This window comes from Nilaparvata lugens, chromosome 8, assembly GCF_014356525.2.
Source record: "Nilaparvata lugens isolate BPH chromosome 8, ASM1435652v1, whole genome shotgun sequence".
In the NCBI taxonomy this organism is placed as follows: Eukaryota; Metazoa; Arthropoda; class Insecta; order Hemiptera; family Delphacidae; genus Nilaparvata; species Nilaparvata lugens.
The window spans coordinates 5,260,685-5,278,652 of record NC_052511.1 but is presented as its reverse complement, the minus strand read 5'-3'; the positions used below and the strand labels follow the sequence as shown (position 1 = coordinate 5,278,652).

Genomic DNA, 17,968 nt, shown 5'->3' with positions numbered 1-17,968 from the left:
AATAATTAGGATGGCAACTAACGACAGGACAAGTGTGTTGAACATGTGTGTACACACATGCTTGTCATGCATGTTGTGTCATCAGCGAAAAGCTTCGAGAGAAAGTTCTGAGGTTAGGTTATTGTATCTTCGATTTTTTGTAATTCATTTTTTCTTCCCTGCTCTTTTTGAAGTTGAATTATTTTTGTATCATCATAATTATTTGTGATTTTCCAGTAGTTTATTTACTGTTATTGGTTGGTTATTTCATGTTAGAAGCTGCTGTGTCAAACAGCTGTTTTTCGTTCGAAGCCTTTCGCGTGAATGTCGTTTTCGTTCGAAGACATGTTCGTTCACACATGCTCGATACACTTGTCCAGTCGTTATTGGCCATTTTAGTTATAGTACAAACAAATGTACCACTTTTTAACATTCCAACACCAAGCATTCAACACATTGAAAACACCAATCTACTTTTAGATCTACGATACACTCACAAAAAACACAGGAAAACACATAGTCATGCTTCAAGTGAAGTTCTCTGTAAATAAATTGATAAATACACCATCAAACTGGGAATTTTTCAAAAGAAAATTGATTTTATATTAATTTTCAAGTATGGAAAAACTGCAATCAGCTAAGGTTGAGTGATGGTGGATTATTTTAAAATGAAATCCAATTTGAAGTCATAAGAATTTAATCGCTACTCCAGTAACTTCATAATATTGTAACACCTAAAGCTATTCTAGTATCACAGGATGCTTATAAATATTAGGATCAAGCATGAACATTTCAAAGATTCAGAATTTTCAAATATATTATCAATGAAAAATACAACATGGCATTTGAAGGAGAAAATCTATCAGAAAAACGAACAATTTGCATCGAAATACTAATAGGTAAAGTGTTGACGAACATTGTGATCTAACACACTAAATTTGAATAGAATATTTTGTTAAATGCGATGTTTAAATTCTAGAGAGAGTAGGAATTGTGAGACCAATCAGTGTACACTTTACAAAATAGTAGAGACACAAAACACAGACACTTAGAGATGCACATGCACATAGAAAAACGCATACATACCATTTTTTCGAAATAGTTTTTTTAGTGTATCTTAAAATCAAAAGGTTTCTAGCTTTCTCGAGTTCGGAAAGCTCTTCAGTAGTACTCATTTCTATTACAGATTATTACAATCAAAAACAATTAATTTATCAGATATGTTTTATATTTCAATCTATTTATTATATTTTATGCATCAACAACTCGAAACATCATCATTTCATTTTGAAAATAATTTGATAATTCATGTCAATTATTGTGAAGGGCAGTAGGTATTGAAGGCATTATCAAATTATTACTGGTCGTCAATCAGAGTAGCTAATATTGATTAGTAAATATATTTTACCAAGTAAAATGTTAGATTGTAAAATATAAAATATGGTTTTTAGATTGTAAAATGTTATGGCAAATAAACCAATTTCAATTCCAATTTCAAAAAGTCAAATCAATACATTTCCTATCGAACTACTATTGTAATGTGAAATAATCAATAATATGAAAATGGCTATTTGACAACAGTTGAGTTATGTATGTTTATTTATTACAGCATATATATAACAAACACAATCAGTCATTTTCAAACATGAACAACGCTCATTTCCTCTATTATTGTATCTGTTTAAACAACTACTGTTTATTGTGTCATATTGTCATCTATCAGGTCAGAAAATCTTCTATTAACGTTGATAATTATCCAGATAATTTCCTATCAGACTAAATTCATGTCAGGCTATTGACTCGTTGATAATTATCGAGATAATTTCCTACCAGACTAAGTTCATGTCAGAGTTCAGTCCAGAAATTCATCTTAAATACAGCCGGAAGTTTAGAATAATTTAGTAGGGCAGTGGAGCGTCAAGATCAATACGTCTGTAGGAGGCCTAGAAGACGGAACATTACTACAGTCAAACATAACAGAATAATTCATTTTTTGTGGTCACAGGTTCATCTATTTATTGTTCAAGAATTTACGTATTCATAAGTAACTTTATTATCACTGTACGGTGTCAAGAAAATGCTTGTCAAAACAGTCACACAGTCACTGTCGGTTGTAATCAATAATCACAAGAGAAAAACACAGGCGACTTTCTCTTCATTTTCACGAGAAAACAGAGGTGTAATTTTCACTTCATATTCACAAGAAAAAAAGAGGTGATTTGCACTTCATATCCACAAAAATATTCCACTTTTTATTCGGAGAAGTATTGATGTAGTAAGAAGTCACAAAGTTATGTGTTTTCGAAAGATTGCATAGGTGGATAGGGGTTATCACGTGTGTGTTTTGCACTGGAGGCGATCTAACAGAGAATGTCACATGTTTCAAGAACACTTGGAAGGAAGAAACGAAACACTGAGCCGCTGAACAGTCACACAATTGCTGATCAAAACGAGAGATAGAGAGTGGTCGGACGGAGAGACAGAGTTCCGAGCTGTTGACTCGTGCGCTGTTGGCTTTCAACTGAAAGAGTTACGACCTAACTGAAATACCCGATGTAGTAGTGAAATGTTGAAGATATTCGAAAAGTTTAGACTTCATTTTTTTATTGCCGAACGTTGTATAAAACAACAACTCTATACACCAGCATTCCTGCCTTCACTTTATTAAAGTTGAACACGAACCGAACAGTTGCTGCATCTATTTTAATCCCAAATTAGGTAGAGGGAGCCTACCATACCAGCCGGCAACGAATTTGTTGCTTTATGGAAAAAGGTGTTATGTATATTCAAATTGAAGTTTTATGTCGGAATATGGAAACACATTCTTGGCAAGGTTTGATTGATAGAGCGTTCCTGTTTCATTCATTTCAAGGTGAAAAGGAAATTAAATCAAACTGGCATAGTTCCAGCGGTAAAATCAATACAAGAGGAACAGGGGGATGCGCTAGAATATATTAGAATTTGCCCTAGAAATCATGCCGTCTTTAACCCCTCACCAACCCATCTAAACTGATGGGTCTGTCTTGTATTTGCATGACAGAGAAAATTCAACTTATATATTGAAACTTCACAAGAAACTACCTACAGTAACTTGGAAGGGAATCATTTTTAGAAATATAATAGCCAAATCGACCTGGATTTTTTTCATAAAGTGGAGGAAGTTGAAAAGAGCCCACTAGACAATTCGACGACAAGAAATTGGCAGCAATAATTTCATCTGTAATGTGTGTGTACACGTTGACATTTGCATAACGTGACATGCGCATTGCGCTATCAACTTCTGTTCATGTATAGACTCGGAGACAGTGGGATGGGGAGGAGAGGCTTTCCAATACAATAAAACAGATTCTAAACTATTTGGGATGGAAACGTGACATTGTTCAATTCAGAATTAAATTTAAAAATTAAGAGAACCTATAGAAAATAATAAGAAATTACTATGAATAATATAAGAATTGAGAATAGAATAAAGAATCAAGAATTACTCTTAATATGACGTGCCCCTCGCCCTAGTGATGTAGGTGGCGAATTGAAATTGAATAATAATATTAATCAACTTAAGTTGGCTTCAAATAAAAAATATGTTTTCATTAAAAATCAAGTTTAATGATGAAATACTTAATATAAAATTACAAAAGTTTCAAAAATGTGAAAAACTAGATGAGTTAAGAAAAATATAGACAGGTCAACGTATTTCTTAATCTATACTCACGAGGAGCAAAACGTTTTTAACGAGTTTCTTCTAAACTTTAGAGTTCAAATTAGAATCATGCCTGGTTGCACAAAATCCCGTTAAATTTTAATCATGATTAAATGCCACGAGAAGCAACCAGAGAAGGATTTTTTGATAGGTTCTCGTGGCATTTAATCGTGGTTAAAATTCAAAAGACCTTTCTGCAACCGGGCCTTGGAGTATTCAAATCATTAGAAAAAACAATTGAATCCACGTCTGGCATAGAGTAAGGAATAGTAGCCGTTGTAATAAATACTAAGGAGCCTAGAGCTCATGTGGGCATAACCCTCAGCGAAAAAAGTACCAACATAACTATTTAGTCAACATATATGTAGCTATTGCTCGGTTGCACAAAAGCCTATTAAATTTTAATCGCGATTAAATAACCAGGCCAATGTTGCCAATACACTTACAACACTGGACCGTTTGTAGGGCATTTTTTTTTTTTTAATGTCCTACAACGGTCCAGTGTTGTAAGTGTATTGGCAACATTGGCCTGGTAATTTAATCACGATTAGAATTTAATAGGCTTTTGTGCAACCAAGCAATAGCTACATGTATGTTGACTAAATAGTTGTTGGTACTTTTTTCGCTGAGGGTTAAGAGCATTGAGGGTAGAACATTGATTCTGTTATTCATCAAATCAAAAATCAGAATCTATTATTTTCCTAATGATTGCTATATCACTTATAGTTATCATTTAATATCACAATGGAACACTGGATTATTGTCTAAAAATATCAGGAATTTATTGAAAAGTTACATACATGTTTAAACACCTGTGGTCTAATCTTCAGTATCTATCATCATCACACAATGAAGATGTTGAAACATCATAAATTCATGATATTTTTAGAAAATATTCTACTAGTTTTTCATTATGGATATCAAAGGTGTTGAAGCATCATAAATTCATGATATTTTTAGAAAATATTATACAAGTTTTTCATTATGGATATCATAGGTGTTGAAACATCATAAATTCATGATATTTTTAGAAAATATTCTACTAGTGTTTCATTATGGATAAATATGACTATATCTCACCAAAAACAGTATTCGAAGTCATTGCAAATCATGTTATATTCTTGTGATGAAGATTAATGTTATGATTTTGTGTTCCATCAGATCGAAGATCAGAAACTAGAAATCAAGGCATCGTCGAAGATCGGCTCACTGGACAACGTGAAACACCGACCGGGTGGCGGCGACAAGAAAATATTCGACGACAAGGAGTATCTGAAGCAGATGGGCGGAGCCAGCAAAACGGGCAGCGAGGGACCCTCAGGCACTCAGGTGAGAACATCCTTCTCAAAACCTCAACAAAACAAATCCAACCTGAAAAGTTCCCTCAGTAGGAGTGATTCTAGCTTACGGCAGGGCGACAGCAAGAAAGTCAGGTCCAACGTTAGATGGAGTAAATCTGTCGAGGATTTGTGCGAGGAGTCCTCAAAAATAATTGATAGTTACGCCAGTCAACAACTAGATAAACAATTCAATAAAGTTGTAGTACCAGCTGATATTTATCACATGAATGAGAAACAGATGAGTGGAAGAGCTAGCAACAACAACAACAGTGGAGTTGTAGTACGTGATAGTAATCACAGAGCTGAGAAGCATATGAATGAAGAAGCTAGCAAATACAATAATGAAGTTACATTACGTGATAGTAATCACAGAGAAAACAAACATATGAATGAAGGAGCTAGCAACAACAATAATGAAGTTGTAAAACGTGATAGTAATCATAGAGCAACGAAACAGATGAATGAAGTAGCTAGCAAATATAATAATGAACTTGTAGTAAGTGATAGTAATCACAGAGCAAACAAACAGAAAAATGTAGCTAAAACCAACAATAAAGTTGCAGAAGGTGATGGCGACCACAGAGCAAAGAAACAGAAAAATGTAGCAAAAAACAACAAGGAGAGAACTAAGAAAAAGAGGAAGGTTTCTTTAGCTAACACTAAAAAACCTACAAGATCAACTAGTACAAAACATACAAACCCCAACAACGATAGGATTGGATTGGATAGGAAAAATGTTGTTGGGAAGGGAAAGTTTAATAAAATTAAGAAATTTGTTGAGTTGAACATGAAAAGTAAGGGAGAATCTGAAGGTAAAAATGAAGTACGCCAAGATCTGTTGAGGAAGCAGTATGACCAGCTAGTGAGACAAAAGATTAAAGCGAAACTTGGGAAAAAGTTCAATGTGATAAAAGATGAGAGAGGAAGAGGTGTGGATGGAAGAGGGGTGAAGGATGGAATGGTGGTGAGAAGAAATAAATCTGAACGGGAGAAAATTGGAAGTAGAGTTAAAAGTAATGACAATTTAATTCACAGTGCAGGTTCTTTGGATCCAATGAGATTTATTGACCAGCAAGTCTTACAAAGCGCTATAAAAGCAACAGATGATATAAAACTGAGCTCAAAGATTGACGGCGTGAAATCCTCCATCAATAACCAGATTTTTAAAGAGGTGGAAAGATCCTATGATTCCGATTCGGATGACAAAGAGAGTATGGTGAAAAGATTCATAGAGAATGAAAGATTTGGGATCAATATGGGAAACGACTCAGTTGAAAACTCGGATGACAGTTTAGGGAGGAGGAATGAGATGAGAATAGTAGATAACAAGAAAAGAAAACCGATTATACCAGGGGAAAATAATGTAGAGGAAAGTCAGGAATTGATGAAGAAGCAAAAGAAGATACAGGATATGAAATTCAAGAATAGATTGGGAGGAAATATTTTTGGAAACAATACGAAACCTGGTTTTAGTAAAAATTTGTCAGAATCTATTAATCCAAACTCAGAGGAAGAAAACTACAACAATTCTCTCCTAGATAATGTGCACAAAGTCTTATGCGACACAGCTCCAGTTATCCCTGACCAACACAATATACCTAGTTCCCTTCTTTTCAATTCTTCACAAAGGAATAATACTCCAACAAACCGAAATTTCCCTCTAGGGAGTGATGTTTTCAGTTTACCCCGTAACCATAATTTACCTGATGTAATTCATGCTGATGAAGTAGATATACATTTACAAAAAGCGATAACTCTTCCCATCGGTTATGCAGCATTAGCAATTTTGAAAGACAGTAATGGAAATGAATATTTGCAATGTTATGTTCCAAATAAATGATGAAATAAATATTTATTGAAATGCAAACTTTGTAGAAAGTGGAAACTTCTAACACTTTGAATGAAAAAGACTAAGAAATTGTTAAAAACCACAGATTTATTGATACTTAGAAAGACCGGTTTCGGTTATTACACCATTGTCAATCTCTGACAACTTCTCAACTACACAAAAAGTGAAACTTCTAACACTTATTTCATTGAGAAATAATATTAATATGTATCAAATTCTAAACTTCGTAGAAGTGAAAATTTGTAACACAATTTCTTGATTTGAGGAAAGGTACAATAAGAAGACTTGAAGACTTATACTTGGGATACAAAGTAACAAGTGACAATAACCTTGGAATTGCATCGACAATAATGATCTAATAAACAAGATTAAGTGAGAAGAGATTTGACAAATACATTAAGGTCAATATGAGTTGAAACGTTGAAGAAGACTGGCCATAATATTGTAATTCATCTGTTGAAATGCAAACTTTGAAGAAAGTGGAAACTTCCAACACTTATTTCATTGAGAAATAATATTACATATGTATCAAAATCTAAACTTCGTAGAAGTGAAAATTTGTAACACGTTGTGTACAATTTCTTGATTTGAGGAAAGGTACAATAAGAAGACTTGAAGACTTATACTTGGGATACAAAGTAACAAGTGACAATAATGTTGAAATTGCATCGACAATAATGATCTAATAAACAAGATTAAGTGAGAAGAGATTTGACAAATACATTAAGGTCAATATGAGTTGAAACGTTGAAGAAGACTGTCCATAATATTGTAATTCATCTGTTGCATAGACAATAATGATATAATAAACAGGATTAAGTGAGAAGAAATTTGAGAAATACAGTAGTTCAATATGAATGAAACGTTCAAGAAGACTGGTCGTCATTTATAGTACTGTAATACATAAATGTTGCTCCCACTTAAATTCGTGAATAGATGATGGATAGACTATAGATCTTATCTTGATAAATAATAGTAGTATAGGTAGGCCTACTACAGAGTCGTCATAAAAAAAAATTATTTTTAACAGTATTATTCTCCAGTAAATATTATATCAGTATTATCAAGTAGAATAGTTTATAGGGGATTTATTTTTCAAACATTTGTGAAAGAAATTTCACTTAGAAAGCTAGGTTGAAACTCGATTGCTTTTGTCAGTTATTGTAATTCAAGCTCTGAATACTGTATTGTATTTACTACATGCATTTTTTAGGGAGAGAATACAAAACGAATATAGGAAGAGACAAGGATACGTCATGATTGATAAACTAGGAAGAAGAGCAACTATTGAAAGAATTTGGAGAGAAGCCCTGCAATCTCTACCCAAATATCTTGGATTGAATGCAAAGTTTTTCCTATAAATAGATACTTTCTCGAGAAATATAGTAGCAAAAATTTTGGAAGTCTTTTAACCTTAAATGCTATGCAGATTCATGAGGAAATTCATGAGCAGAGTTTAGCGGAAATTCTTCTCATTGCCCATAAAAATATAAGCTCCGTCACACCAATCCTTATAGAATCCGTTAATCCTTATAGATTCTATTAGATTGAACATAACTTATCATACACATGATGAACATATGTGTTTGTCAAGTTCCGTTCAATCTAATACAATCTATAAGGACGGAAAAATAAACATATTGTTAATAACTTTGGTGTAAACCCAGCTTAAGAAGAACTAAAAATAATCTACATCCTATTATAATGATTGAAACATGACAAAATAAATAACAAATAACATGAGAATGAATTAATAATTTGACTGAAGTAAAACAGTTGTAATTCTGTGTAAAGATATTGAAATCTACTCTAGATGTCCACAATAGTCAATCCAATCAGTTATATACTTTCAATCTATGACTGATTCATAACTTGTTTGTCAATCTGGAAGTTATGTTTTCAGATGGGAGGAAAGAAGAAGTCGACTTGAGATTTTTCAGACTATAAAAAGGTTCTCATAATAAATAATTTAGCTGCTTAAATTTATCAAGCGCTCATTGAAAACATTAGCTGCACTGATTTTCTCTTTCTCACACAATTTTCAAGCATAGGTACCGTACACTTAGAGCAAACTGCGATAATTTTTGGTTAAAAAATAAATATATACTTGGAAAAGTCACACTATGATTGTTGGGATATCATGGAGAAACATCTCGATAGAAAATAAATTTCAAGTTACCTAACTGAGATAAGTATTAAAAAAGGGATTTTTCTATATGAAGATGTGTCTTTTTTACAGATTTTTATCATAGCATATAAAATCTCAACAAATCAGTAATACAGAATTTTATGAAAACATATCAATGTTGTAGTTACTTTGTTATAATTTATACTAGAATTTTTATGTTTGTGGCATATCGGTTGAGATTGATTAAATGAATTAAATTGATTAAATACTGTATATCTATTTAAATGAGGAGGCCACAATTTCTTAGCATAATTTCTTACAATATAATACAGTAAATTTAAAAATATTGGAAAAGCTGTTGTTATACAATAAATTAATTAATCTCATAATCAAAGACTGGAAAAAATCTAGACAGAAACAATAAAGAAGCTGAATAGATTTCAAAAATATTACAAATAAAAGAGCTTAGAAAAGTAAATGTCTGATTAAAAATGAGGCAGACCAATCTCTAATGCTTTAAATTTATCTCATTTGATAGATATATACCTAAAGAAGGAGGAAAAGCAAAGACTTGAATTATTATAGCTCTAAATCCCATCATAAAATTAAATTCCAAAATAACAACTAATGCAGACTACAGGAAATAGAATATTGATCAATTAAAAATATTTTTTTCTTTGAAAGAAAAATAAATTAAAATTTCATTGAACACAATAATTAATAACATTCATAATCAGCCTTATCTATTAGTCTGATATTATTGAGGAATCAAATTACAGGGACCCTTGCAAATCACTAATTTCTTAGACGTTTATAAAACTCACTAATTCCTTATTACGTTTAACGTTATACGTTAAACGTTCTTATTAAACGTTGTCGATGTAACTGTAGCAATCATTTATGTACATAGTACACATCAATTTCAACCTAATTTGAGTTTTTAAATCCAGTTAAACTCAAACATTCAAGTATTTGTAGAAAAATCACACACACTCAACAACTATCTGACACACACTCCAATACACACATACAAAGTAGCTTACTTGTAATACAATTGCACAAGCAACTACATTTATTATTAAACCAATAACACACTGTACATGAAATATACAGGACATGTTTTTGTAAGATAATTGCACTAGAAACTATACTCCGTACAAAATAACTTCTGACTTGGGAAGAACATGCGCAGCAGAGAAGGCATACAGAGGTAGGGATACAACGGCGATGTTTCCGTTCTTAAACGTCCAGCATTCTCTAATTTCTAGTGAGTATTCAAGCTCTCATATTAAACTTACCGTACGGAGGTTCCACTCTGAAATCCTTCAGTCAACTGACTCTAATCGACAAATGCGCTTCTACCTATGACTCTATTAATCACTGTAATTGGCTGATCTCCCTCCATCTCTCTGCGCCGCATATTCCTCCTAGTTAAAAGTAATTTTGTACAGAGTATACAGACATATTCTATACATCAGATAGAAGTTTAGTTTACTCACATTTGTCACATGTAGAAATTAAAACACCCTCCTCGGTTTTCAACCATTTCAACACAATGCCACTCCCACTTCAACACGTTCATATATTGAGAAGGACCTGTAAAGGACATTAATCATATCATTAAAACCTGGTTCTCAATGACCTAACATTTTTTTTTTTTTGATGGTTGGAGTATTCTATACCACAGAAGAGTTTGTGTGTAGAGAGGGTTCCTTTGTGCAATTTTTTTTCTTCTTTTTTTGTAATACTGTAGGTATTATAAATTTTTGAAAATTCCTATACTCTGATTAGAATCTCTGGGAAGCTTTAAAAACAAACAAACAAACCTATTTTCTAAGACGTCGTATAATATTTTTGGAGTTATTCCACAAGAGGTGGGAGGTGGGACCTAGAAACATAAAGTGTATTAAACCATATATATTCGCCATAAAACCAAACTGAATACTATTTCTGACATAGGCCTGAATATTTTTACATATTAGGAATTAAAAATCTGGTTGTGAGGTCTATTTTATAACATCTTTAGTGAGATTCACGTTATAATGACAGTGAAGAAAGATAGGAGAACAACGTTGCCGTTCCTCTGTCTTGTCAATGCCTCCTATAGACGGTAGCTGATACAGGTTTACTGATGTAATATTAACTGTTCATTCTCATTTAAAAGAATGTATTACATTTTATTGAGCAAGAAATTATAGCTATTCTCAATAATTTTATAATGAATTTTCATAATTAAGTTGAAATATTTTATTAATTCTACAATGTTAAAATATGATCTGGCAACAGAGCAAAGCGAGATAGAGATAGCGCTATCCGCTTTGTTGAATGATAGACAAGGATAGCAATACCATTTCTAATCAAACACTGCCATTATAACGTGGACCTCACTATAGTAATAAATGTCACTGGTTTTGGACATGCCAATATTGAGTGTGTACATTTTAATGTTCCATGTTCAAAGTAAGTACAGTATTCAGTTATTTTTATGCCTGTTTTATCCTTTATTTTCTATTATCATACTATTTTTCCTTGTTGCTTTTTCAGTTGAATTTTGGTACAGGAAAGAGGATTGACATGGATGTGTTTGTTGTATTAGTTTCCATAGTTAGGAATAATTTGCTTGTCGCAATTGACGAAATCATTTAAATGTGTAGTTAGAAAATATCTCACACATCCATTTTCCTCTTCATATTCTCCCCAAAGTTACAATGCAGAACTTGGGAGTGCTCTAAATGAGCTCGATAATTACAAGCTACTAGAAACCCCCCAGTATTTTTTTATAAAAAATATTGGGATGCAGACATATCGACTACAAATTATACGACTAATCACACATATTCCAGAAAAAAGAGCACTTTTAGTGAATTTCAAACGAAGCCAACTCTAATAGAGTATTCAAATAAATTCAATTTTTACAAGTGAAGTAAAAAATCTGCATTGTAACTACTGTTCCCTAATTCAATCATTTTTCAGAGCTATTTCAATAAAACATGAGATGCTCGCATTATTAAGTTACATGCATTATTCTATTGCAGCATGTTTTCATGTTGATATGTATTGCATCATTAATTAAGTCATCTAATTACGATGAAACTTCATTAATAATAATTAACTGAGTATTATATAGGTATACGAGATGAAGTAGCTTATTAGTTACAGTCATGTTCAATTCATATAATTTAGGCCTACAGAATAAAGTAGTAATACAAAAGTCATTTTTTTCCTAAATACCTAGCTTATGATTTGAACTCATTACTAAATACTCATATTTTTTCTAAATACCTAGCTTATCATTTCATTTAGTCTCATTTATTCTTTTCAAAAACTAAAAATTCTTTTCTTTCGGTAAAATAATTCCTGTAAAGATGTGCAAAAATGAATATTCAAAATGCGAGGTTTCCATGACTCACAACCGTTAGTCTGGAAAACATAATTTCATAGAACTCAAAAATAAAGACTACCAATGTTATAAGTTACGTATTTAATAATAATAAATGCTTTGATATGAATTTGAAACTTACAACAAAAAAATAAATTCAATTAATGTTTATGTTTTATAAAATGTGTTAATATTATTGTCTTGAAACAACTCTTTTTTTAAATTAATTGCAACTGGTAACTGGTTTTAAGTACAGTTACTATAATATAAACATTTTCTTATAACTTTTTTAAATTAATTGCAAATGGTAACTGGTTTTAAGTACAGTTACTATAATATAAACATTTTATTATAATAACTCTTTAAAATTAATTGAACTGGTAACAGGTTTTAGGTACAGTTACTACATGAACATTTTCTTATAATTTCATATAAACCCCATTATAAAAATCTAATGGTAGCGGCGGGAAAAATAGCTCCAAAATGGCCAAACTGTAGTTTAAAGATGGAGGGAAACAGTTGAAGAGACCAAAGCCTATAATAAATTTGATGTGATCTACTAAGTATTAATATAGAGAAAATGTGAGAAGCTCAAGCTTCTACAAACCCAGGCCCAATTCACACAGAACGGACGTCGGGAAGAGACGAAGCGCGGAATTTTTCCAATTGCGAGTTACCGCGACAGCTAAACCTACGTTCACACCAAAGTTATCAACAGAAATTTGTCCACAAATAGTCTTCAACAAAAAGTTGTCAATTTTTTGTTGCTATTCTCAAATGTAGAGTAACAAAAATTGTCAATTTTTTGTTGCTGTTCTCAAATGTAGAGCAACAAAAATTGTCAATTTTTTGCTGAGTGGGAAAAAAATTTGTTGAAAACAAAGATTTCCAGAAGTTGACGACAAAATGTTGCTGTTTTTCAAGAAATGGACAACGAATCGCCGCAACTTGTTGAAAACTCAGTTGACAACTCTGGTGTAAACGCGGCTATGTTGACTCCGTGTGCAGTGTGTTATAGCATAGAGAAACTATAGCATAAACTTACGCTATTGTTTCTCTATGGTTATAACTTAACTCCATCTCACAACCATTAGGGCACCCATACATCATTTGGTCATCCTCAAAACATTTATTCATTTACACCATATAATATACTATGATGCATTTTATAATTTCCTAATTACAATTAATTGTGTATTTATTTCATGTTCGCTTGATACAATTATTTTTATTTCACATGTACCTACCATTTTACCATTTTGTACGTTTCTGTTTGTATATGAGAGCTTATATAGATATCTATTTTACATTATATTTATATGCTTCTTGTTACTTGAACATACCTTCTATATTTATTTGCACTTTCATATTAGTGTGATAACCTTGATTCATAATTTTCATCAAAAATTAACTGAGTGAAAGTGAATTAATCACTTTAAAAAGAGTTCGGCCAAAGTGTAGAACAAAATATTGAGAACTTTTGTTCTTCTAAATTCTAAAACAGAAACTTGTTCTCTTTGTACAAATAGACAACTTTTTTAGAAGAAAACTATTTGTCTACTACATTTTGTTGAAAACTTTGTGGCAATTTGTTGCCAATTTCTTAAAAAGCACAGCAACATTTTGTCGCCAACTTATGGAAATACTTGTTGGCAACTTGCCAACAAAATAATTTTCCTCTCTTCAAGACCACGCCGACTACGTTCTCTGAACAGAAATTGACAAGTTTTGTTCTACATTTTTTGAGGATATGAGAACAGCAATTTGTTTTCTACAAAAAATTGACAACTTTCTTGTAGAAAACGTTTTGTGTCCAACATTTTGTTGAAAACTTTGATGTAAACGCAGCTGAAGAGTACATTTATGGCAACCCTATCTGCCGTCAAATTTTCGTGTTCAGTCAATTTATCTTTCTAAAAAATGTAGTATGTTAATGTAGTATGTAAATTTAGTATGTTATTCTAATGACAAAAGCACACAAATTATCCAGCGGTCATTTAAAATTAATAGAAAAACATTTAAATTTTATCAACCTCACATTGTATATCAAGTTTTACTTACCTAAAAATTATTATATTTACAGTAAAATCAGCTTTCAGTAATCTAAATGACTCTTTAAGATGTGCATATAACTATAACGATAAACTTAAAAGCTCTGGTAAGTAACTGTTTTAAAAGGTTCCAAGTAATGGTAACATTATAATTTTTGTAATTTTTCAAATTAATGATTAATGACCGCCGACTAGGTACTGATTAGTGTGAATTTGTCATCAGAATAACATACTAATAGATTTGAAAAAGAAAATTTGAAGCCAGGTAGGGTGGCCATCTATAGGCCTACTTCAGTTAAGATTTCAGCCTAAGTTGTCGACTGAATAGTATTCAATTTTGTTGTAGAAAATAATTTGCTGTTTTCAAAACCTAAAAAATATAATAGAAAAACAAAAAGTTGTCAATTTTTTGTCCCAAGAGCTTACCGGGTTCGGCATCAGGAACTTGTATAGAGTAAAACATCATTTTGTTGGAAAATTTCTCAGTGTTTACCACGCTTAGTGGAAAACAAACATTTGTTGAAAACATTACAAGTTGACGACAAAATGTTGCTGTAATTTTTTATGAAATTGGCAACAAATTGCCCAAAAATTGTCAACAAAATGTAACAAATAATAGTAGAAATTGGCAACAAATTGCCGCAATTTGTTTGAAAATCAGTTGACATCTTTGATGTAAAGGCGGCTTAATTTTTTCAATTAATCATAAATGACCGCCAGTTAATTTGTGTGATTTTTCATCACAATGACATAGGTACCAAATCGATTGCAACCAAAAATTTGATGACAACAGGTAGAGTGGCCATTTATCTACACTTCAGCCAAAGTTTTCAAAGATATACTTTCTCAAATACCTACGGTGTTTTCACTTCCATGCCAAATATGAATTTATTTCCATATTTACCATCAAAAGTAAATAAAAAAAGAGAGATGATATCAAAAAAGTAGGAACAATCCACAGCAGACGACGACATGCGTCTACATGTTCATGTCCGACACAGAGCTCAGTTTGCTCAGCAAACCACTCTGAAAATAACTCAAAACAAAATTAAAAATACCATTCTTCAAGTTTTGTCTTATGAAATTCATCTAACTAATTGAAAACAAGAATAAAATTACCTATACAAACTCCCTGCTAAAGATGCTGCACCGACACGCACCAACACGAAACGAAACGCGAAAAACGAAGAAGAAGAAACTGAAGATTGAAGAATAAGAACAACATTCAAACATCCCATCACTCGATCAGCTGATTCGCGAAGGCGCGAAATCTATGATAATTTGAATTATCGAGCGCTCTTCCACATTCTTCAGCCACACTGGATTTTCCATTGCTACCTTCTACAATACATTTTCTTTGGCTTCTCTTCTTAATACATTCAATTAACAAGTGACCGAAAAGTTATTCACCATAAGAATTCCACATTATTCAATTGATAAATTATTAATTTATTCTACAAAATTCGTTCAAAGACTTGAGTCGAAACATATTATATAGTATAATTTGCCTTCGAAGTCAAGAGTGTACGGTACTCAAAGAGCACATTAGGTCTCACTTGAGGAATCCTTAAACGATTGCTGTCTCCAATCAATGAAAAAAGCATAAGCATCAATGTAAAAATTTGTGTCATTTTACGAGCTAGAAATCAACCAACAGTATTACAATTTGATTTGGTACAAATTCACTGCGAATAGTCTACTGTACTATATCAAAGAAACTGAAAAAAAGATTGAAATGTCTCATTTACAGATGAAATAGATGGGAAAATTATGAATCAAGGTATTTATAGTCTATGACAATTTGTCTGTAGCACCCTGCTTGAATGTGACACAGCTTTTGTTTATTGTGTTAACACAGAGTCCCATGCACATGTCACAGTCGCAAGAACTCCAGTCAAGGTTGAGTTAAATTCTTGGAGATGGATACTCGCTACTCGAGATGAGGAACCCGCTGTACGCTACCTTATATGAACTACTAAACGCGAATCTTCAACTACTAGTATTCATTTTATAGTTATTCTACTGTTAAGCTTATTTGTATAATCGTTCAAAGCTTCAAGAAGGTTGATAATGGCAATATAATTCAGACTTGCTTGTTTGTTCCTGAAGTATAAAGTATAGTGGACTACCGGTACAGAAATCAATCAATCAATTTTATTAGAAAAACATTTTTACATTGTTGGGTCCTGCTAAACCCGTGGGTTTTTCAGCAGGTGCCCGATCAAAACAAAATTATTCACAACGTTAAATTAAATTAAAAAATAACCGGTAGGATGAAATTTTTGAAAGATGAAAATGTTTGTACTGTAGTAGGCTGCAACTCAAGTAGCATGACTATGTTATAGATAATCATGATAGATAATCAAAAATTCTCAATTTTTCGATTTAAATTCTGACAATGACAATGAGTACAACCAAGAAGATGGCGGACCTGCCGAAAGATCTCGTTGTCACAGTGAGTGATTAATTCATTTATTGTAAAATATCTGACTGTTAGTAGTTTTTTCTAATAGCAAAATGTGATTTAATAATAAGCAGTTCGTGATGGAAAACAACATTGAAGAAAAATATGTACCTTTGGCTTGGGTCTATAATAACTGACTTCTCATTTACTATTATTGACTTATTATTACTAATTATTTGATCACTTCAATTTACTGGAATGTGGGTGTTTCAAAATAAGTTACATTAATTTAGAATTATGTATCATAGAAATAAATAGAAGGAACAATGGGCTTTGGAGGAATTTATCTCAAGAAAGTCACTTGGATATAGAGAAGGATGTCAGCTTTTATTGACAAGTTTTGCAAACCTCTTATCAAGAAGTTTTGCAAACCTTCTCTTAGGGAACAAGATGTAAACTTGAAAAATAAATGAACTACATATTCGAATTGATGAACCTTTGTACCTAGTTTGTAAACTTATGAAACTACACACAACCTGGAGTTGAAGAAGAAGGGGTTGTCTTATTTTGTTGTTCAGCAACAAGCTTTATAATTTTAATAAATACAACTGTACTGAATAAAACATACACAGTTGCCACAATATCATATTTGCAACTACTCAGAAAATATGAGCTTAAGGAAAGCTAATATAAGCTAATATAAGCTATATTGAGCTTCAAGGAACTACAAGCAAGTCTGCGTCTATTCAACTTGGATTTTCAACACAAATGTAGGCTTCTAGAACGGAACAAGATCAATATCATGTAAGGATATTGGAAAAATGGTATATGTATTATTGTATTAGTCATCCTCATTAATGAAGATGAATTACATGAATTCAAATATTTGTGAGTTATGAGAACTGAAGTACCTACTACCCTACTCTATTGTACTCCAATGGAAACAAGAAAACAAATTCAAATTCAGATCACCCAGCAAACTATTTGAAAGAAAGTAATAGAATCACTTTTTGCTATTAGAAAAAACGAATAGCAGTCAGATATTTTACAATAAATGAATTAATCACTCACTCTGACAACGAGATCTTTCGGCAGGTTCGCCATCTTCTTGGTTGACAACCAAAAAATCTGACTGCTA

The 17,968-nt window shown here is 32.1% G+C and overlaps 1 protein-coding gene and 1 long non-coding RNA gene across 3 annotated transcripts in view; one reads left to right on the top strand and one right to left on the bottom strand.

Moving 5' to 3' along the window:
- LOC120352602 overlaps positions 1-15,591 on the bottom strand; it is a 39,261-nt gene extending 23,670 nt beyond the window's left edge. Inside the window, exons 1-2 of the long non-coding RNA XR_005571959.1 lie at positions 15,546-15,591; positions 10,496-10,592 (exon numbers count right to left, since the gene is read on the bottom strand). This is a non-coding gene — a long non-coding RNA (uncharacterized LOC120352602). The remainder of the gene's footprint in view (positions 1-10,495; positions 10,593-15,545) is intronic.
- The window catches only part of LOC111064451 (microtubule-associated protein tau), a 94,963-nt gene that overhangs the window by 66,466 nt on the left and 10,529 nt on the right, over positions 1-17,968 (top strand). For both annotated transcript variants that reach the window (XM_039433776.1, XM_039433775.1), the window contains exon 7: positions 4,841-5,008. In XM_039433776.1, coding sequence (XP_039289710.1) covers positions 4,841-5,008 — 168 coding nt within the window. The remainder of the gene's footprint in view (positions 1-4,840; positions 5,009-17,968) is intronic.